Source organism: Prinia subflava, chromosome 20 (genome assembly GCF_021018805.1).
Source record: "Prinia subflava isolate CZ2003 ecotype Zambia chromosome 20, Cam_Psub_1.2, whole genome shotgun sequence".
Taxonomy (NCBI): domain Eukaryota; kingdom Metazoa; phylum Chordata; class Aves; order Passeriformes; family Cisticolidae; genus Prinia; species Prinia subflava.
In genome coordinates, this window is record NC_086266.1 from 1,590,057 (window position 1) to 1,613,830 (window position 23,774).

General features: G+C 43.2%; 1 protein-coding gene across 1 annotated transcript; it reads left to right on the plus strand.

Annotated features, from left to right (window-relative positions):
* Nucleotides 1-16,426: 16,426 nt before the first annotated feature.
* NXT2 (nuclear transport factor 2 like export factor 2) lies at nt 16,427-22,569 on the plus strand. The gene is made up of 4 exons (XM_063416931.1): nt 16,427-16,579; nt 18,530-18,616; nt 19,114-19,258; nt 20,115-22,569. The coding sequence occupies exons 1-4, from the start codon at nt 16,565-16,567 to the stop codon at nt 20,291-20,293; spliced, it is 426 nt and encodes a 141-aa protein (XP_063273001.1). The 5' UTR covers nt 16,427-16,564; the 3' UTR covers nt 20,294-22,569.
* The last annotated feature ends 1,205 nt before the right edge of the window (nt 22,570-23,774 follow it).

The window sequence follows — 23,774 nt, forward strand, 5'->3', positions numbered from 1 at the left end:
CCCCTCAATGCCCTCACAGATTCTCTCATGGCCTCCTCAGCACCTTCACAAGTCTCCACAGCGCCCTCAGAGCCCCCGAAGCCCTCACAACGCCCGGAGACCCCCTCACAGCCGGTGTTGGTGACATTCAGTGAGTTGTTTATTTTTGATACCCTGCTGTGTCACTGCAGCCTTGCCTTTGGTTTGGGATTGTCCGGTGCCAGTTCCAGTGGGGTTTCGTGGAGTGACAATCCACATTACTCTTGTGACGGCTGTGCAATCCTTTGCCTGTGGGATCTGAGCAGGCCACTGACATAATTCCTAGGGTTTAGGTCAAAATACGAAGAGTGAAGAGCAAATTAATTCTGTTTCACAGTTAATGGGCACTTGTGTGCCGTAAAAATCTCTGCTCCATCTAGATTAATTGTATGATAAAATACAGCGCTGGATTCTATTACATGTACGGCTGCCTCACCATTTCAGAGGTTGGAGGGCGGGGAGCCACTTCCAGTTCTGTACCCACTTCCCCACCACTTTCTTCCTCGGGTAATTTAATTTCTCCTTTTGCCAGCTCGCCCGTGTCCTCACAGCTGACACTGTGGGCAGAGCACACGGCGGGTCTGTGACAGCCCAAAAGCCAAGCCGTGCTCCTGTGCATAAACCGCAGGGCAGGGCAGGCTGTTGGCATCAAATGCTGTTCCTGGTGCCTTCTCACTCTTAATAAAAGTATCCCTGCCAAAGCTGAGCTGGGAGTTTGTGTCTACCAGTCATGTCAAGCGTAAAAATAATCCTTTTCCTGTAACAAAACAGCAAAGATCATTTCCCTAGCCAGTAATTTTGACCGCGTGTTTCTTTACTTTCTGTCCTGATTTGCTTTCAAGGTCATTCTTTGGACTACCCCACCTATGATTCATTGTGAGATGACAACTCTCAACAGTTCCTGACACCAGCTTCCACCACCCACTTGTTTTGTTTTGGGATAAATAGCTCTATGTGTTCTTTCATTCTGCCTCTCAGGTGTGGGAAAAGATATTTTTTGAAGTCTCCAGTAACTCAGTTTGGAAGCTGACATGCTTAACCTTGTACTTGCCATATTGATTGTGAATGTCTCTTTTTTCCCTCCCCGTAATTCTCTATTCACTGCCTGCTCACAATGTGTTTAAGCTGCAATCATTTTGGTTTATGTTTTTACATCCTCTAACATGGTCTATTACTGTACATGATTAGAGCTCCTAAGTGCTCTAACCCTAAGTGCTATGGAAATACAGTAAATAAGTTGTAACTACACAAATGTAATTATTCCCAAGACAAGAATTATGAACACTAGAAAACTCAGATTAAATACAGTTTTTAAAGCCATTCAGACATGTTGGCACAAAAATACACAACTAAACTCCCCATTAGTTAATGGTGCAATGAATTAACTATACAATTATATTGCATTATATTGTTGATAGCCCTTGGTAGAATTAAGCTGGGTTTTGAAGATGAATTCCTTTTATTTTTCTTTCTTTTCCACCTGGTCCGTCAGCTGAGGCTGAGATTTCCATAATTGTTTGGGTTTCATTCTGTACTTTTACATGAAAATTTCAAGTGGTTTTAAATGCACAGAGCAAGGTGAACTTTGTTCATTGCATGCTTGTTTGGGCTGGTTGCTGAAGGATATACATGGGAAGAAGAAAGGAAAACTTTTGAAAGAAAGGGCTTAGGTTCTCTTTTTTTTTATGGGGTTTTTTTTTAGTCATCAACCTCTGGGCTTGCTTGACAGCAGCTATGAATAATCTGTCTCTGTAAGAAGAAATGTATCACTGTTTTCTGGTCTCTTTTAAAGTCCTTTGCTCTTACTTTGCACCTCCAGTGTTTTTGCTAGGGAGCTGAGAAAGCGACCTGTGCATAATTAAGCCATGCAGAATTTTGGGGTGGTGGATGCATGCAATCAGACCCGCAGGGACCTGCAGGAACAGAATTAACGGAAATGGATTTTTCCACTGGGTTCTCCCTGGCTTAAAAGGAATGCTTGGCATTCCTGAAAACTTAATTTGTTCGTGTTTTCCTATGTGACGACTAAAGCATACCTACCGAAAGTACAAGCTAATCTGTAATTTGCATACTCTTACTCAACTTTCATTAGCAGGAAAAATAACTATTTGTTTTCTCTCTCTTTGAATATATATTGTGTAGAGTCTTTTGTGCAGTTGTGGAATCAAAATTACTGGGTTTCCTGTAGGGGTGATTTTTTATTTCTGTAGCTTATATAAAACATATACCTGTTAATGTATGATACCTTTCCATTACTAAAATAATTGTCTGGCTCTGGAATTAGATCTAATTTTACTATCTTTTTTGTCACAAATGATTATGACTTTCACAAACTTTTGTAGCTTTCTTTCTTACTGTTTCTCTGGCTACTTGTCTGGCACATAGCCAGAGTTCTCTGTAAAGTCATCGCCCCACTTTTCATATAGAATCAGCTTTATATTCTTCAGTTTTGCTTACAGAAATAACCCGTGTGTGAAATGTTTCCTTAGCTGTGGGTGCATTGTCTTTCAGAAACTAAAGAGAAATCAGGATCCCCTCCGCATGTCTCCTGATCTTCACCAGACTTGAAGAACCTGTAGTTTAGAGCTGGAGGTATGTTTGCTTTATGTTTCACATATTTGCTCTTTCTACCCTACCAAGTGTCTGCATGAGGCAGGCACTGTCAAAGCCACAAATTTGAAACCACATCTCTCTTTATAGTTTCCACAAGTGGCTATAATGTCTGTAATATAAAGCAATCAAACTATTGGAAGTCAAATTGTTGACCCAAATGGAGGGCAAAATACGTCATCTGTGGCTGAAGTACTGAGGAACAAGGGACCTCTGGAATTCCACAAGGAGTGATATTATTAATTTAGTTAAGATATAAGCAGTAAATGGTTTGGGATGTGACGTTGCATGATTTATTGCTCACTTATGAAAATGTATAGATTTGAATTCAAGATTTTCAAGCACAAAGATTAAAGGCAGACATATTAAAGAGTTCCCAGTTTAATTTAGAGGGAGCTGTGGGTGCTCAGCACCTCTCTGATAATGAGGATTTGGTTGTTTACTTGTTCCATTATACTCCTTTCACCATCTATCTAATCCTATCACATCATTGTCTACAGAAATACTCTGAGGCTTGGTTTCTTTGCTGTTTTGTATAATTGGGGATGGTGTCACCACGCAGTGAAAAGAGCCACAGAATGCTGTTTTTCAAAGGCATACACTCACATTTGCACAACGTTTTCTCACTGGATCATGAATGAATAGTAAGATTATTCTGCCTGTTTGTTTTCCCATTGATGGATAGTTGCTGTTTGGGATATATAGATTTAGGATTATGTGCGATATTATGCAACTCTGCTAGTGAAAGAAACATAAATGTACTCCTTTGCTATACACAGTTTTGGCATATTTTCAGGTTTTTAAGATAGGGAAACTACTAAAGCAACCCGAGTCTTACTCACTAATTTCACAGATTGTCTTTAGAGAATAGCAGAGTGGAACAGAAACTAAAGATATCAATTTATATAACTGGAAATGAAAATGGTATAATTAATATCAGTTTTCAACTATTCATGGTAATGAGCAGACAGGGCTCTTTTTATAACTCAAAACCATTTTTTTCCAAACTGAATGCAAACAAACCTTTCCTATTACCTTCTTTGCAGTACATCACATCTACCAAAAGGGTTTTTATATCAATTATCCAACACTGCACTAGTGAGCAGATCAATCTCACCACCGCTGGTCCCGCTGCGCCCGCGGTGCCACCGGGCACGGGCTGTGGCACCTGGGCGATGGCGGGATCCCATGGCAGCTCTGTGCAGGGGCCAGCTCAGTGTTATATGAGCGTTTGAATTTAGACACAAGCTTCCCATCATTCAGGAATAACCCTTCTGGCGAGTGCCGAGGACGTGGCTTTGTCCCCATCCCGTTGGGAAGGCACCGGGAGCGCCTCCGCACCCGCGGGGGGACGGACGGACAGACACAGACAGACAGCCCCCCCCTGCCCGGCGCTCCCGGAGCGATCCGCAGGGAGTGCCCCTGACTGTGCGAATGCCTGAGCTCCAGAGAACCCGCGATTTCCGCCTCCACAAGGTGCGGTGGAATTACCTTTATCGGTGTGCAAGGAATGCTTTTAAATGTGTAGCGTGACACCACAGACATCTCGGACAACACACATGCCAAATGCGCTGCTTTACTCTTTGGCGTCACTAGCAGAGAGTGGCTGCCTTTTCGTTAGTGTGTATGAGTTTGGTTTAATTATTGCAAAAGGAATTAATGCCCAGTGCTTTGGTGCCCCTCACAAAGTCAGTGCTTGACGCACTTGAGAAGGCAGGGTGAGCCGGATCTGTTCTAGGATGGGACAAAACGTGGCCGTGCCCGTTCAGAGCAGCTCAGTGAGGAGTTGTGACTCAGAGGCATCCTCTGAATCACACTTCCCCTGAGCTGGAGCATTGCACAAGTGGGGAGTGTGCCGGCAGACCCTGCCAGATGGAGCACGTTCCTTCCTTCATGTCCAGCCAGCTCCCCGTGCTGACACAGAAGGGAGCAGAATGACAATTATGTTTGCTTCTGACCCAGATCCCCCCCACTTCTCCACTTGCTCATGGAAGGAAATAATTTCTCTTCGAGGCTGGCTCATTATTTAGTCCCCCTAGCACATCTTTGAGGAAGAGTAGCACAGAATGCAGGAATGCCTCACTGCTCCCGTGCAGACCTCTGTACCCATCAGATGCCCAGAGTATTTATCTGATCATGTGTAGGTAGGTGAGACCTTCTACTCACTTGTCAGCTCTGAATCTAATGCTTGCTCCTTGGGCACTCGCTTTTCATCCTACAGGAAGCAAATCTGTCACAGGGAGAGAAGATATCAGCAACACATTCATGACTTGCAAAGGACCATTCCCATTTGATTCCCAGCAGAATTGGCAATAATCACCAATATGATTAGACAAATCTGAGTTCTTACGCATTACAATACATCGAATGGCTTTCTGAAAAACAGAGATGATTTCTTTCATTGTCAAACCCAGTTCTACACTGGAGAAGGCAGACCTAGTCAATCATTTGCTCAGATACAGAGGGACTGTTTTTCTTTCAGGAATTTGCACTCAAGTTACCTGCACCATTTGAAGTTGTACCCAGGTACTCGATGTGCAACAATTTACAGCTGACTCAGAGCAGCTCAGTGCAAAAAAACAAAGTGACTAATCTCTTTGTAGAACTGAGGATTTGCAACTTTGCTCTGAGTCATCATGACAGCTCAAAGTGCCTTGACTTAGCACAGAAATAAATAGATTTAAACAGAGCACTCAGCTACAAAACAAACATTACTTCTGGTCCTGTCAAAGTGACCTCGTTAACCCTATTTTACAGCAAAGTGTCACTGATACACAGGGTCAATTCAAATCTCTAGAAGACTATCAAAGTGGAGCTCAAGAAGTTAAGGGAAAATATAGATGAAAGAAGGAAGGCAAAAATATTTTCTTACCAAAAGTGCCACACAGAGTGGGAGCAGCCATTTGCCTAGTAGAAAAAATGGAACTGAAAGAATAAAAAGGGATTTGGTGGCATTAGAATGTGTAGGGAGGAGGTAAGGGAGATCTTTAGAAGTTTGTTTGTTCCAAACATATTTTAGCCCCTAATTATTCCTTCACATTCTAAGATCAAATAAATAAATAACTAAACAGTAACATTAATCCTATGTTATTGGGCAATTCTCTTTGTGTTACAAATTGATGGTCCTCTTATCTTTATGCTGCTATCTTAAGGGTAAATATTAGTACAAGCAGAGCCAGAGTCTCTTCTGAAATGGGTGAGTGGTTTGTGACTTTGTTTTCCAGAGCTGCTTTACCTCAGTGTAACAGGAGTTCCAGTCTGCCAGTGGGTCTGTGTAGTAATGCAATATCCAATATTCAATATCCAATATCCAATATCCATGCACAAGGCACCTTCACTAGGGAGCAGGTATTTCAGAACAGAAAATAGCATTCATGTACAACTTATAAACAAATTATGGATAGCTAAATAAATAGATTTAGTCATTAGATAATCAGTGGTAGCACTGAGTATATAATAGGGCTTGAGATAATAATTTGCTTTCTTACATATATGCTACTACATCTTTGTAATCAATATATATATAAGTATTGAAAAAAGATTTTTATAGTAAAAGTCACATTTAGTGTCTCATTTCATACAGGCTGTAATTACTGCAATAGTGGGAAAAGTACATAAATCTAACAGAATCTCAGAAATGAGCAATGTCTTGTTCTTTGAGTCACAAAATTAGCAAGAGGTAACATGTTCATTAATGTTAAGAAAGGATGTTAGTTTAAATGCTTTTTTGCTTGAGGAAGGATCGTGTATTGTCTCAGAAACTGAGCAGATTTGGGCCTAGTCTGTACTTGAATGAAAGATGTGTAACAAAAATTCATCTTATTATGAGAAAGGATGTCCAGGTTGGGTAGGTTTGGTGGTTATCACTGAGTCAGTCGTGCCCACTCTGGTGATAAGGAAACATCTCAGTGCTGGAATTGGATCCCAGATTCATTCGGTGGTTAAGTTAAATTAGCCCTGATGAATTGTGTTCCACAGCACATTAGCGTTTTTCCTCTCCATTTCATAGTTTTGTGATCACATTTTTGAACAATTTTTTGGTAATTTTTGCAGGTCATCAATGTATTTGTATGTGGTTCTCCTCGTTCATAAGTCATGTTCAGACATCAAGCTTTGCTTGTGAGCAGGACAGTGCAGCTTTGAGATCCAGCCATTCTCATCCTAAACTGGCTGTGCACTCATTAAAAATGGTTCAGATTCGTTTCTTTGTGGCCATTCAGGTCAGGCTCCAGGCAGCTGTTCAGCGTGGCGGTCAATCTGTGTGTGGGAGAGGAAGTTCAGGGGACACAGGGAGTTACACGAGTTCCCTCAAACTGGCCTCGTAAACAGAGCTTGCTTCTGCATGCTGATTCCATCGGGCAGCCAATGTCAACACGGACATTTTCAATCTCTTTCTTTTATGTCACATTAGTGGCAAGTGACCTGTTGTGTTTGTGGAAGCTGCGGAATCCCGCAGGAGAAGGATCACTCATCACCATGGCAGTGTGCCAAGTACAACTTGTTCCGATACACAGCGCTGAGAAGTTGCATTATCAGCTGAAGCGCAGTGTCAGCTTAGCAGGAGGTGGGTGAGGGCGGTGATTAGCGGCTTGTTATGAGCAGCGAGCCCCGGGGTGCACTGCACCTCTGCCCGGCTCTTCCTTCTACTCCTGTCCTCGGAGCTCAGTGCCCCTGCACAGCTCAAAAACCTCTTCTTTCGCTGCACTCTGTTCAGCATCTGATCTGTGTGCCGGCTGTGCTCTGTAAGGAATAGTTTCTGAATTGCTAAGTTGTTCAGAAGTCAGAACAAATGCTAAAGGTGTGAAAGACACTAATTTAAATTTAAATTTTATTTCTGCTGTCCTATGTCTTTGGCCTGTTTTCTGAAGTCAGAAATCCTAATATTATCTCAAACTCTACTGTGATAACAATTCCATATAATCAATACGGAACAGTAAAATAGTTTAGCCAGCAGAAAAGAGAAGTAGCTTAAATAAGTGTCTTGCAGATGGAAAAGACATAATGTGTGCTAAAAACACAAATGTGTTTGTATTGTTCCAAGAATTCCTGATTAGCAAGAACAGACTGAGGGCAGACCAGGATTTACATGAGGAGGTTTGAACTTGAGTAGTAGTGAGAAAGGAGGTACTTCAACCCACTTTTAAAAAGTGCTTACTACAGACAGATGACAGAAAACAAATTGTCAGGCAGAGCAGCGTCATCCGACCTTTGTCCAAGCTCCTAACATCTAAAACTTCTCATGGGCTTGCTTTTAGCTTCAGCCCTCAAATCTGTGGCTGTACTTGGTGGAATAAAACAGGGCTGCCTGTACAAAACTAAATCTAATGATTGTGGATCCATTGTGCTTGCAGAAAGTGTGAGCTGACTGACAAACTTTCAGACCAGAATGGAATGTACAGAAACACTCAAATTCTTGAGTTTAATATCGTTTCATTTGGCAGTGGCATGGATTCGGGTCATTAACTGCAATCTTTTTGAATCATTGGAATGAGAATTTCTCTCAGTTTTCCATGAGTACACCCCACTTTGGGGTGATGAGGGAATGTCTGTATTGCTCATACACATGTACTTGGGATCGTGTGCATGGAACCAAATCTAGCAGGGGGGTTCTGGAAAATGAAGCTGGAGCAAAAGGAGTTCTTCATCAGGTCTGATCCTGCAGCCACACCTGGCAGGGAGCTCTCCTTGAAGTCACACACATTTTTATGAGATTTCTTGCCCTACTTTTGCAGACTCTGGAGGCTTAGAGAGGCATCCAAACGTGCATGTGTTTGGATGAACTGAACCGTTTGATTTCTGAAGGACTCAAACCAGAGGAATGGGTTATTCCTGAATTATGGGAAGCTTGGGTCTGAATTCAAATGTTCATATAACACTGAGTTATATTGTGTGTGGATAGAAGAATGCCTGTCACAGTGTCCTTAAAGCCAAATTCCCTCATGATCTCAGTCTTGGGCAGTCATAAAGACACACTGTGAGTAAACTAAGGGATGTCTCCAGAAACACCCACTGCTCCTGTGAGTCCTTGCAGACCTCCATGGTCAGCAGTGCTGCCTTACCCCACATTCAGCAGAGCCCCCTGCATTACTGCCCCATCTTGCCAGCCCTTGCACTGTCCTGCCTGCAGCTGGGCAGGTGCTACACCTTGGGTACAATCCAAGAGTCAACCACAGCCCACAGAAATCATCAGGGCTTGACTTAAACTTGAAACCATTTTGTGCTTTAGTTTCCAACTTAAAAAATGGAAAAAATCACCACCTCTCTTCAGCATTTCCTTCTATCTTTTTTTAGCTGCACGGTACCTGTGAAGTAGTTTATCGTGAAGAAGTCAGTCTAGACTCTATGGTAATAAAAACTGATTTTACTAGAAATAAGCTGTAATGTATTTACAGGCTTTGTGTCTCTGTTCAGTCAAATACCACGTTTCAACTCAAACTTTGAGAGTGGTCATAACAGTACTGTGTGATTTCTGCACCCACTGGGATGTGCTTATCAGCAATATTCATTGCAGTTATGTGTACTTGCTTTATTTTTTTACTGTCTCTTTGATCCTTCTCCAAGCTCACAATTCTGTGACCATTTCTGGTTTTATACCCAAGAGCAAAAGCAAACCAGGAGGAATTTGATTAAAGGTCTAGCACAAACTCTTAGATACTGTGTCATTATTAGGAAAAAGCACTTCCCATGAATCAGAACATTTGCACTGTAAAGTGGATAAAAGTACAATAGAATTCACAGATTTACTTAATATTTTTGAAAGAAAAAAATCCAGTTCTCTGTAGAGATAATGCCATGGGAACTAAAAAAGAGGCAATTTGTCATGTTAATCACAGATGTTACTATACAAATTCTTCTATCTAATCTGCAGGGTGCAAAACTGTATTATAATGATTAAATGCCAAAATCTTCATTTAAATAACGATAGGGTCATCTTGCAAGATGTTGAAGAGTTAAGGATGAAACTCTAAGTGATTAAAAAACCACTTTCATGAGGAAAGAACTGTAAATAAAGTGAGGGCATAAAGAACTTGCTCCCATTGCAGTCTCATAGCTGCAAGGGGCCTCGAGCACACCACATGCTTTTTCACTTTTAGAGGCCCTCTAAGTAACACAAATTAAAACCAGGGCATGCCTTTTCTTAGAACCTGTGCCAGGAATTTTATTTTCATAGGTGTCAACTCTAAAATCATGCTATCCTCTTTCTTATACTTTGATGGAGGTGGAAGGAATGAGCGGAGAAGTGAACTCTGATAACTTGAATAAAAAGTGTTAGTCATTTTGGACGGTTTTCTTTCCATCCTGCAGGTTCCTGGCTGACCCTTATACACAGAGTTGGGGGTGGGGAACAACACCAGTCTAGACAGAAGAGGCCAACAAGAAGAGGTTTCAGATTATAAATGAAAAATGTTCAATTTCTCACAGATGTTTGGCAGCCACTCTGCTTTCACTCTAATCGCTAGCAGGATTTCTTCTGCCTGAAGAATGCAGTGACCAGTAGACATACAGAGAAACACAGAATTCCTTCTGCTGTGGTTTATCAAACAATAGTAGTGGTTTTAGGTTTATCAAACAATAAGTTTTTGAAAGTGAGATCACTAGGACTATGGTCTTACTAAACTGAAATATTTTGAGGAATAGTAGTTTTAATCAGTCATGAACTGTGTCTTGCCCATGTGAGGAGAGATCACTCCTCAATGAAATACTTCCCTTTCTGAAGTGAGAATATGAAATTTGGATTACATTGAGTGCTGCACAAGGTGTTTCTGACAAAGAAATAAGAATGCTACACCAGACTGAAGCTAATTCTGTTAGAAAACTGTCTGACAAATTAAATATGTCTCAAACTGACACAAAAAAACAAGCTACAGAAACTTTATATAATCAATGGGGGTATTTTTAATGTAATGCAGCAGTTCAGGACTGATTGAAAAAACAAGCTACAGAAACTTTATATTAATCAATGGGGGTATTTTTAATGTAATGCAGCGGTTCAAGACTGATTCTTTCTTTTAGGTGCAGTAGGCTGTGATGTTGTGTATCTTGTGAAGCAGCCGTGGCCTTTGTGCCTGTGTTCAGGAAGCAGATTCTGTAATGATTCACGCCTCGCAGCGTTTGTGCAGGAGCTGCTGCACTTGGTGTGGTGGGCTGAGCTCCAGTAGGGGATGCAAGGACATTTCTGATAAATACTGAAGATTCTGCTAAGTCCAAAATTATTCTTCCTGCTGAGGAGATGAAGCAGGAAGACGGGAAAGAGCTTTGCTGTTATGCCTCAAAAGTGCAGAATCACTTTTGGCTGTAGCCCTGTAAATTCTCCTTCATAGGAGAGGTAGAGTGAAGGATTAAATGAGGTCACACTTTCATCTCCCTCACACCTACTTGATTCTGGTGTGCAAAGGGCTGATAACAACAGAGCTCTGTATCAAAATTTATAATGGGGAAGAGGAGGGAAGAGCAGAAACACAAGGGAGAGGTGGGAGGAGAGTTTCAGACCCTTAGCACCTCCCTGCTGAAGAGCTGTTCACAGTCAGTGCTTCTGAGGAGACATTTGCTTCATGCTGCTCATGCAGTGCCCTTATAGCAGTAAATTACTGGGGGCAGTGGCTGGGAATTCAAACAGCTCAGATGAAAACTGTCTCTTAACTTGATTTTCCACTGCTTACGTTATTCTTCCACTTTATGAATGAAGGCAGTTGCTCTACCCAGGACAGGAAATCGAATGTATTACATTTCAAGATGGGATGGCACAAGTCCAAACAGGGGAAGGAAGCAATATTATCAGCCTTTCTGGCCCATTGATAAAACCATGGAAGGAAATCATTCAGCTTTAAATGAGGAAAAGGAAGTCTGAGATAAAATTCAGAAGTTGCCTTGGGAGGTTTATATCACATCAATGAAAAAGTCACATTCAATTAACCAAGCATTCCAGTCTGTATGAAGGGCTTTATTTGTGACATCAAAACAGAACTATTTACAGTTTGTGACAAGCTTCTCCACAGTGCATCAGCTGACATTTTTCTGGCCTGTCTGCTTGGTCAGATACTTCAGTACTCATAGAATACAGAAAAGTTGTTTTCCATCTGTCACAATGTGATAATCCTGGTTGCTGGTCATTTTTCAGGCAAAAGAGGTAGAAACCTCAGTATTCAATCATCCCATGCAGTGTTCAGTGGAGTCAAGATAAACTCTATTGGAATGACAAATCCCACAGAGCTCGGTCCAGTCAAGTGATTTCCTCTGCTCTAACAAGCTGCTACAAAGTATTTTAACTTTTTTGGTACATATTCAGACTGCCTCCCACTTGTGGTTGTCTGTAATTCAGGGCAGGACACTCAAATGGAATGGGAACACATCTGGGCAGTCTCCAAACAAGCTCAAATAATCATAGATATAATATGGAGGAGATCTTTACATTGTTTATAGGTGTAATGTATCATATATTTATATGTGTGTGTGTGTGTGCGCCCTGATTTTCAGCTTAAACACTGAACAAACTGTCATTAAAAGACTTCTCAAAATGCTTTTTTTTTAAAAAACCGAAACACAATACAAATTACACACTGAATTTCTGATTATGTGATTTACCCTTGACTGAAAAAAAATACTTGGTCTCCAAAATGCTGATCCTAAAGCAGCCCCTCGATTGGGTTTGTTTCATTCATATGTGCACAGCCTGTTTCAGCTATGATGGTCCTTAAGGCTCAACACAAAAATGTAATTTGGTGTAGCACAGGTTTTAGTCTTCATTTAGGTCAAATTACAATTGAATCTGACAGTAGGAAATAGGTTAATTGCTTTAGACTCAATTTAACAAGATTTAGCTTTTGTATAAAACCACTTTTGTTATGGAAAAAAAAAAATAACTTTCTTTTCTAGGTGAAGGAGCAGGGATACTTAGTTTTCAGCATCACAATAAAAAACCTTTTATTTTTAATTTTTATAAAGAGACATTCAGTCCACTGATAATATTATCACAAATCCACAAGGAACGATCCAGCCTTTCATCTCTCAGGAAACCAAGAATTAGGGAACCTTGCTGTATACTGTGTAAGGAACACAGAGAATTTCAGTGCAGGACAGTGTATTGAGAGGCCAGTGTGGAAGGGTCAGAAAAGCAAATTTTCCCAGGAATCCAATAAATAAAAAGTGAGATAATAAATAAAAAGGGAATCTGCAAGCTTTTAACATGGATGAAGCATTAAAATCTTTTTTCCAAACATTTTTCCTAGGGATGGTAATCAGTTCTAAGTGTGGATAGAAAGGTTCCTCAGAGATGTTGGTGAATGGCCAACTGGCTTAGTGGACAGTGGGAGTGTATAAGTAAGAAAACAGCTAGACTTTAAAAATTTTAATAATTTTGATTTCCATGTTTTTTTACAAGATTTAAGGTCTGACTGGAAATGTATTTTTTTTTACCTAAAATACTTAGCAGTTCATAGGACTCTGTTGATTTCAGATATGTGTAATTAGAACTAGAAGCCTTTCAGTGACAGAATGCTTCATAAAGGCTTTTCAGTCAGAAGAATTCCATATTTGTTTCCCATTTGCATTGCTATAGGAAACTGTCATGCTATCTTTATATTTGCATGTGTATGCATCTATCTACACGAATTTGGAAATACAATAACCCTGGAGGGATGCTGAATACATCGGGGCTGAAGAAGAGAGAAAGACAAAGTGCCTGATAACTGAAGAAACAGCTCATTTCACTCTGTGCAGGCAGGAAAGGGAGTGCAGCGTAAGCAAGACATTTCATTTGTGGTTGAATCCACAGATGAGCTATTGTCGAAAGTATTCTCCAAAACATGCTTACATGGGAGATGGGGCACGTGGTACTGATTAGATTTCGTAGCAGCAGGGCAGTTTTATTACACAGAAACCTCACGCTTTGGAAGCTGCAAACGTGTTTCAGTGCTGGAAGGCTGTTCCTTAGCATTTCCTGCCTGACTGGGAATTCAGGGGCTCTGCACCTCCTCAGAAAGGGCTCAGCACCTTTTAGCTTTGACCAGCGTTATAGCTAGAAAGATTCAAAGCTTGAGACAATGTTTTAACAGTCAAACATGCTGGAAAACAAAGAGAAAGCGTGCCTCACATTCCTCTGAAGTCAGTGGTTTCTGTCTCTTTTTGCACTTCAGATCACTTCCAGTCCTCTTTGGCAGGAGAGGAGTCTGTGGTAGAGTCTGTGTTGTCTGCCTTCATCCATGGGCAAATTATAGTAGATGTATTTTGGGAAAGTGTAGTTAAAAAAAAGTCTAAGAAGTTAAACATAAACGGGAAGGGAGGGAGAGGAGAGGAGAGGAGAGGAGAGGAGAGGAGAGGAGAGGAGAGGAGAGGAGAGGAGAGGAGAGGAGAGGAGAGGAGAGGAGAGGAGAGGAGAGGAGAGGAGAGGAGAGGAGAGGAGAGGAGAGGAGAGGAGAGGAGAGGAGAGGAGAGGAGAGGAGAGGAGAGGAGAGGAGAGGAGAGGAGAGGAGAGGAGAGGAGAGGAGAGGAGAGGAGAGGAGAGGAGAGGAGAGGAGAGGATTTTTGAAATAGTTACATTAAAATACTTGCTGTTAAGTGTACACCGGTAATGTCTAACAAAGGGCACATCCTAACAGTGCAGGAAGACAGACTTGTAAAGCAAGTGACACTCAAGTTTTTCACAGAGGGAGGCAGATCGTACCTACAGGCAGGCGGATGGACAGAGGGGACACAGTCTGACAGCACAGAAATGGAATTGAGGAAGCCCTGTGCATTTTACTTCACAAACCCTTTGCAATCTCCTGACCTTACTGTCTGAATTTTAATTCTCTTAGAATTTCTAGTTCAGACTTTGTTTATAGCACTGGCTTCTTTTTCTTGATAGCTGTTCAAGGTTGTCAGGATCTGCCTAAAAATAAAAATTAGAGTAAGTCCCTTGTGCACATTTCTGTCTCCTTTCTCAAATGAGATCAGCCAGAGATCAACTGACACCGATGCTCGGAGTCTTGGCTGGATGCAGAGCAGTGAATACACCAGGGCACCAGTGAGTGCTGCTCTGGGTGCACAACAGCTCTGATTCCTCCTGGCAAGGGACTGGCCCTGTGACCCGAGTGAAGCTGCTGGGAAGAGATGTGCTCTTTTCAGAGCTCTCTGTGAGAGCGGAAATCAAAGTTTGTACTCAGTGTGCACACAAACCTTCACAGATCAATGACAAAATTCTCATTGTTGGGGGAATCTAGTGCAAATAGTAACAGAATTCCCTGTCCCTATTAGTTATCAGGCTGTTAATCGGTGGCTGGGGGGGACGATCTTGCCGTTCCTCCCTGCACGCCCCTGCAGAGCAGAGCGGCTCCACCGCGGTGCCAGGCGCGCCCTTTGGCCAGCGCCACGTGGAGACCGGCACGGCCCCGAGCGGGCACCGTGACGCCAGCGCCGCCTGCGGGTGAGGAGGGGAGCGGCGCCGGGCCCGCGCCACGGCGGGCGGGAGGGCAGGGCCCCGGGACCGGCTCGGGGACCGGCTCGGGACCGCCCTGGAGAGCGGCTTCGGGACCGGCTCAGGGACCGGCTCAGGGACCGGCTCGGGGACCGGCTAAGGGACCGGCCCCGGGACCGGCTCAGGGACCGCCCAGGGGAGCGGCTTCGGGACCGGCTCGGGGACCGCCCTGGGGAGCGGCTTCGGGACCGGCTCTGGGACCGGCTCAGGGACCGGCTCCGGGAACGGCTCAGGGACCGGCTCGGGGGCCGGCTCAGGGAACGGCTCAGGGACCGGCTCCGGGAGCGGCTGCAGGACCGGCTCACGGACTGCCCCAGGAACCGGCTCAGGGACCGCCCCGGGACCGGCTAAGGGACCGGCTCCGGGGCCGCCTCAGGGACCGCCCCGGCTCGGGGACCGCCTCAGGGACCGGCTCAGGGTCCGCCCCGGGGACTGGCTCGGAGACCGGCTCAGAGACCGCCCTGAGGGCCGCCTCACGGACCGCCCCGGGGACCGGCTCGGAACCGCTCCGGGACCGCCTCAGGGACCGCCTCAGGGACCGGCTCAGGGACCGCCCCGTTCGTTTGTTGGGTTCTTTTAATAGACAGTGTTCAGTGGAAATCTGTCAGTGATAATGGCTTAATTTAGAGGAGAATAAATTATAACCCATTGAAAGTTATATCTCATTAATCCAAGTCTAGCAAGACTATTTGCAAAACTAAGGACTGCTCATCTTATCAAGGATAATCAGGACCCGTAAGACCTAATTTTAGTCTGTAACTGAGGTATTTTCAGAAATGTCAGAGTTTGCTGTTGCACAGAGCAAGGTTTGTTTGAAAAGTGGCCTGGGTAAAATGCAGCCTGTCTTCATTTTTGCATAAGTTTTAATATAAATGTGCGTTACTGTCACATGAGGATTCTGTGGGAAAACGGGAACTCTTCACCTTACTGGAGACTGAATTCCATTTTCATTTAGTGTTCCTTTCCCAGTATCAAATAATTTGCAATCAAAATCTGTGCAGTTTGTTAGTGATTCTGAAATTATTCAGTGCTTTGTTATCAATTTTAATTGATTTTAATCAATGGCTGAAGACAGAAGAAAATATGGCCTAACCCAGATGGCTGAATGCATTTCTGAAATCTCAACACATCCTTACTTCACTAAAGATATTTTTAGATTTTTTGAGTAAATTCGATAGAAGTTCTAAAGCAGTCACTTGTAAGAATTCCTCCATGCAAACAGAGAAGTACATCACACTGTTTGCTCTTTAACTGTGTGACATTTTTAATTCCTTTTCCCTAGGACCAGCTCTCTGAGGGGATCTGCAGCGGCAGCGATCGGAGAGGCTGCGGACATGGAACGATCGTGGAGGGAAGCCCCGCCCGCGGCCGGACCTGCTTTGCGGGCGGACCGCTCCGGGCCGCGGCGGAACGCTTTGGGCGAGGGACGCGCGGCCGGAAGCGGCAGAGCAGTGCACTTCCGGCGCCCTCCCGCCTCGCCGCCCCATGGCCGCGTCCGTGGTGAGTCCGGGCCGGGCCGGGAACCGCCGGGAGCCGCGGCCTGCGGCGGGGGGAGCGCGGGCTGGCCGCCTCGGGAGCTGCTGCGTGGGAGAGGGCTGGCGTGGGAGCGCGGGGAGGCCGCCGGGAGTGTCCCGGCTCCGCGAGGGACGGGGCGGGCAGGGCGGCAGCGCGGGGCGCGGGCAGGGGTCACCGCCGCCCTGTCCGGGTCCCGGGCAGCGCGGGGGCCGTGTGCTGCCGCCTCAGCGTCCTCGAGCAGGGGCATTAGGGCAGACAGGAGCCCGGGGAGGCCGGCGGCAGCGGCCGTGTGGGTTGGAAAACTGCTGGAGCTGCCGCCAGAGCCTTCGAGTTGATTTTGGGGTGGGTTGGTTCTTTCAATCATGGCTTTGCTGTTAAAAGCTCGGAAGGAGGGTGTCTGAGTGAGGTGGCTGGGCATTGGAACCCGAAGGAGCTGTGACCGCCTCCATCCTCGGGGAGTCCAAACGTGGCAGGAGAGGGGACACGGAGCTGTCAGGTGCAGCCTGGAAGGTGGAGCAGCCTTTGGGTCAGCTCTGCTTTGAAAGGGGTTAGGACCAGGTGACCTCCAGAAGTTACTCCAGCCTAAATTGTTCACAGAGTTTAAATCTGTTCGCTGGTTAAGGCAGTAAAAACTTGCCAAACCGACAGAGCTTATTCCCTATTAGACTTCCACTGCCGGTACCCCACAACTCATTCCAGTCTCCTGATCCCTCTGCAGTGCCCTCGCTGGTGCCCTTCCCTCTGCTGGGAGCTGGGTGGGGAGGGCTGGTGGGCAGTGGGAGCTGCCTGAGGCTCACAGGCTGCACTCACTGCTCCAGGGCAGCCCTGCACTCCTGCCTCGGAGTTTTCTGGGCATTGGCATTAGCCTCGGAGTTTGGGAATTGCTGGGAAGATGAAGAGCAGCCCATGTCCTTGCAGGGGGAGAGAAAAGAGAATGCACAGAAACGTGTTTGGCTTCGTTGGATAAACAGGAATTATTAATTAGGTCTTAATTACTCTTCAGATTGGAGCTTTCTCTGATTATGAGTATTTCTTGTGTTAATATTGGAGGAACTCCTGGTGGTTCTGGAGGATATTCAGTAAAAGCAGCCAAGCAAATACAAGCAGTGAAATTCTTAGCACTGAGCTGCAGATACTGAGAGTATAACACTGAAATAGGACCATGATAATTAACAGCAATTTAAATAATTGATGACAAGAGAGCCAAATGCAGGTTTATGGATGTATGCACAGGAAATTCTGTTTTCCAGGGTGTCCCAGTTCCGAGTCTGTAACAGATCAAAGGGCAAGCAGATGAACAAACTGAGCAAATAACCCAGTGGGATCACAGTGCAGTGGTGGGACAGCAAAGGCTGGGACCTGGGGATGAGTAAAAGTAGAGACTTGGAAGGAAAAGGGTGAGGTGTGAGGAGAAGTGTTTGGTTTTGACCTGTAGATGTAGCACTGGTCAGGACTAGGATGTCCATGATCCAGATGTCAGTGTTCTCTCTCTTACTATATTTTATATTTCTGTATGTGAAGTTATTTTAAAAAACAAGACTAGGATGGCAGTGTGATGGGGTTCTTGCCAATTCTCAGAAATACATGAAAAAGTCTTGTTCTTTAGCTTTATTTCAGAACAGCCATCACAGCAACAACTGTTTCCCTTGAATAACTGCGTGGCCACACTACCTGCAGCCCATTTTCCAATGTAAATATTTGCAATTTAAATACATTAAATATACCAGCATTCAGAACTAATGCTGAAACTGTCACCTTCCCAATATACTTGCAGCTGGTACTTCTGCAAGTAGAAAAGGAGCTTAGAATAAATTCCAACATTATTTGATGTCATCCTTTGGTGAGGATGGAAAAGACCAGTCAAACTGACTTGCAGGAGAAATTGAGTCAATGATTGGGTTGCATAACTAAAGGAATTTGATTTCTTCCCTCCAGGATTTCAAAACCTATGTGGATCAAGCTTGTAGAGCTGCAGATGAGTTTGTCAACATTTACTATGAGACAATGGACAAAAGAAGAAGGGTATGTATTGTTCTGGCAATAGTTAAAACTGTCTTGGCACTTTTAGTTTGCATCTTAACTGTCATTGCACAGAAAGCTGCTGAGCATTGGTTGCCATGTGCTGTATTTTTCCCTAAACCTGAAATTATAATTTCCTGACCTAAACTGTGTTGTGTGCACACTCTCCCCCTCAGAACTTAAAAAAAGAAAATCAGTGATAAACTTATTGTGGAAAGGCAGCACTGTCCTTTTGTTAGCAACCACTTCAGCTCTGTCATTCCCTTTGCTAAAGGGATATTATCAATATTTGAGACATGAGTCATATTTTCATAAAGGAAAATGTGTTTGTTAGTGTCAATTCTTGGTCAGGAGCAGTGGTTGTTAAAAGGAGCTCCTGTTTCAGGAAGGCATTTTATCAGTCAGAGTAACAGAAGAAATCAGTAATTCACAGTGAAATTTTGTATGTTCATTGTATGCTTACATGTTTGTCCTAAATGTGTATTTTCATAATCATTCAGGCTTTAACCAGACTGTATTTGGACAAAGCAACATTAGTTTGGAATGGTAATGCAGTGTCTGGGCAAGAGGAACTAAATAAGTTTTTTGAAATGTTGCCATCAAGTGAATTCCAGGTTAATGTGTTGGACTGCCAGCCTGTTCACGGTAAGGTTGTATTATAATTTACTTAGTTCTTTTTCATTTTTTAATAACTATTGCAAGTGAGCAATTGTAATAGTGCTTAGTAATTCCTATGGAATAAGCCTAGAGAAAATCCTGAGGGTTAAAATGTCAAGTTGTGCTTAAATAAAGCACAAAATCAAGACATGCAGCAACTATACACTTTTTTGCATATCTTGGAAAGTATTTTAAGGACTTTTTTTGTTTGGATCATATTCAGATGTGATCTATTTTCATGTATGGAGAAGGTCTGGCTCTCCAGGTTCTGTTGTGCTTGGAGACCCCTATGGTGGCCTCTTGTACCGACCTGCAGTATGATAGAACAAACTGTTATTAACCTGTTTGTACTCTGATTTCTCTACATCTGAAATAGATGTTAAGTTCTTTAGATTTCTGATTAATTACTCCTAAAGAAAGGCTCATATAATTGAGAAGTTAATAAATTGCTTCTAATGGTTTTGGGGATATAAGGGGAAAGCCTGTGGTCAAACACACTTGCTTTGCTCTGCTGTGAAAAAGATCCAAGTTCCAATAACTGGGGGGAAGTATATGCAAATTGCTCAATATCTCTGTGTGTGTATATCTGAAGTAATGAGAGCTTATTGTAAGCACAAACGGAGGTGTTTGTCAGTGCTCTGACAATGAATGAGGAGCAGGAGGTGAAATGGCAAAGCCGTGTTGGTGAACGCACCCTGCACCAGAGCTGCACTCCCTGCCTGCACCCAGCTGTTAGCCTGGTGTAACCACACTTGAACCAAGCTTCTGTGTGCATTTCCTGCCTCTTTACCTGCTAGTCTTTGTTTGAGTTGTTTTCTTCATCATTTCATACCTCCTTGTGAAGAGCAAGCCACTCAAGGCCAGACAACAGTCCTCGTGGTGACAAGTGGGACTGTCAAATTTGATGGGGATAAGCAGCGCTACTTCAATCAGAACTTCCTGCTGACAGCACAGGCCACCCCCACCAACACCGTGTGGAAGATCGCCGGGGACTGCTTCCGCTTCCAGGACTGGGCCAGTTAGCAGGGCCTGCCTGCAGCCACGGGCTCACCTCTCACTGGGCTCCCACGGCTTTGGCTCCCCTGTGCAGGCGGCCGTTCCCCCGCAGCGCGCGCTTTGTGTGGCAGCCGATGTTACGGACGGGCAGCGGATGGTTGGGGGTTCACTGCAGTGACCACAGCTTTAGTAGTAAAACGTGAGAGGTTGCTCGTGTTAGTTGAGTTTAGTGAAGTGCTGAAGGCAGTGAGCTGTATTCGAATCATTCCTAAAATGCCTTACATGCAGCTATGCTGCCACTGCTGAGTGCTCAAACTGTTCTGTTGGAACACAAAATCCTGTTCATGTACAATTCTGACCAAACGTGATTTTTTTTTGACTTGAAAAGATCTGTTTTTACAGTAGCATCTTGTCTCTTTTGAGGAAGATGCTTGTGGCATGAAGATGTCATTTTGCAAGCTCCCTACTCCTGGTTGTGAGAGGCTGGGAAGGATTGCTATTGTTTCTACTGTTAATGAAAGGAGCCAGTACAGCTCCTAAGTTTGTAATTAATCTCTCAGTCCATTGGAAAGGTAATGTTTACCTTCTCTGATGTCAAAGGACTATTTATCTTTTGATTTCCTTTTGATCTGAGCTTCCCAGACTTTGGTTGTTAATTCCATGGATTCATATGTAGGGCATGCTGAATGATTCGGAGCTCCCGTGCCAATAACTCCTCACATGCATGTGAAGGACTTCAAACTGATTCTTTTGTTCTTTATATCATGACCTAGAAACAGGTCACATACATGATTTCTGTTGGCTTTAATTCTGTATTCTGTTGCTATGAGGTTTGGATTATTTTTCCCGTATTAAACCTGCAAGTTTTGAATCCTTTCTGTCTTTTCAGGAAACGTGGTAGTTAAAAAGTGACACTGAAAGTGTGCATAACTGTGAAGCCTTCAGTTTCTCTCATCAGTACTGTTACTCAGAATAGGTGCTTGCATTATTTTCAGTTGAGAACAGCAGCTCTGCACCACTAACACTATCTTCCTCTCATGCAGATTTTTACTGTATTTTTTGTGTTCTTTTTAAACATTGCCTTTAATTATTGATTCTAGAGGGTTGTGTGTCTTGTTTTAAATGTGTAGTTTAAAGCTTCCAGCTGCTTTGAAACACTTTTTAAGATTGTACATTAAGAGAGTCCACCTTAACTTTGGAACTTAAGAGCAAATCTGAGTATCAGCAGCTTTGTTTAAACTGGTGCATTTCTGTTTCAAGCTGAGTAAAACAAAAACCAAACCCAAAATGCTGTAGCTGTATCCCTGAGCAGACACTTGCAGTTATTTGCCTGTAACTGAAAATACAGAGAGGGGCTTGTAACTCTCACCTTACCCCACGTTTCAGTGACAGGAGAAGTCTGACAGCAGTTACAGCTGCAGCTCACTTGGTCAGTGACTGAAATGGAGCAAACTCTGGAAATGAGCAATATCTCACTTGTGTAAAACATCATAAAGCAGCTGTAGTTTGCGATGTAGTCCCACAAAACTATGGGATGTTTAGCTGAGTGTCTTTATTTCCTTTTCAGGCCCTCTAGTCTTTACAGCAGTAAGTTAGAATTAGTAACCTGTCTCTGTTCAGAGGCTGTTTATGGTCAGAACTGTTGTGTACCTGTTTTCCAGGCTGAAGAATTTGAATTCCTGCAGAACAGTGCAAGAACAGAATTTTTGAAATCTGTAAATATTGTAAATACATTGTTATTTCTGTATGTAGTGAAGAAAGGATCATTCTATTTAATTACTGTTTGTTCTTAAGAGAATATGTGATGTTCATATATTTGTATTTCCTCTACAAGATTGAAAAGATGACATAACCCAAGCATGCCTGTACCTGGTACAGCACTGTTGAGCTGTGACACTGGCGTGGTGTATTCTGCTGGCTGTTTTTGCTGTTGGTTGTGTCAGTGGTGTTACAGATCTGCTTTGCATACACAAAACAGGTTTTGCCTTTTAAATGCAGCAATGGGTGCAGCTGTGGCATTGGCGTGTTGGACTTTGAAGGCAGTCACCAGAACACACACTTATATCAGTACCTGATAAGCTTGTGCTGTGAATAAGTACTTATTGGATATTTTTATCCAAGTTTGAATTTGTATAATAGTTTTTTAGCTTTTTCTAGGCAGACTGGGAGATTCAAAATACATGAGGCAATGTTTCAATCAAGCAGATGTTATTCTCAATTATTTTCATGCTGTTTAAATGCAAGCTGCTTTTAAATCTAACTTTTGCAATTAATATTAAAAAAACTGACCAAACAAAAAAAAACCAAACCCACCACTACCTGGAACATGACTGAGGAAGAGAATTGAGTTGGTAAGATCTGAGTAGGACTTGGTCTGCAGACCCAGGGGATTTGTAGGGAAATTTATTGGAACACGATTGCTTCAGGCTAGGGAGAGGGGCCAGTTACTCCTGCCTGTTTCCATCTCACCTATGAGCATCACACAGGGTGATTCAGTACTCTCACAATTAGCTCTTGCTCTTTGTAACTGAAAATGCTGGTTTGCAAAATATTTTTATTTATTATACTAAGTGAGAATGTAGCTATTAGTGTGAAGTGATGGTTTTACAATGGAGTAACTAGTGGCACAAACAAAAAAATCTCTGTTACTAGCTCTGTGCTGCTTGTTAATATTCTGTGCTGATATTAGCAGAGAACACAAAAATGCTTTCATTTCATTCTGTACAAACCCATCCAGCTGGTTTAGTGTGACCATTGCTGACTCTGCTGCAATATCCAAAATTTACAGTGGGCATCCATAAAATGAATGTTTGTACTCCAAACCCTGGAGTTAATGCTTCCATTTTTTTGTTTGAGACCAAATTACTCCTGTAGAACCAGTCAGTGAAACAAAGCCAGCTGAAGAGCTAAGCACTTCCACGTATGAAATTGTAGCAACTGAAGACCTGAGAGATCTTCTTGTGTGTGTGTTCCCTGTATTGTCTGTAGCCATCACTGCTTTTCTGTTGCTCTGTTGTTTTTGGCAAACTACAGTTAAATTGATTTAAAATGCCTATGTTGGAGAAAAGGGATTTGTTCTGATGGTATGAATGGTTTGTTCTGATATGCCTGTGCTTCCTTGACCTGTCTGGAGAAAAGCACATCATAAAGAAATGCTGTTTTACCAGTAAAATAACTTTCCACACTTGAATATATTTTGTAAATTTTTGAAATTGTTTAAGACCTCTTGTAAGATTAATTTTAAAAAACAAACAAGAAAAAAAAACCACCAAAAACCCCCCAAACCTACCGGTTACTCTACCTTTTTTTTATTATTATTACTAGAAATTTTCATAGCTTGTTCTTATGATATTAAAAGTGCAAGAAATAATTTGTGGCTTCCTTATCTTTGCTACTTGTGCTGTAGGTGAGGGTCCTGATTGTTGCCAAGTGGTGCTGGGGCACTGTGGAACAAAAATAACCAAAACCAGACAAAGCCAAGGTACAAACAAACAAAAACCCCAACACA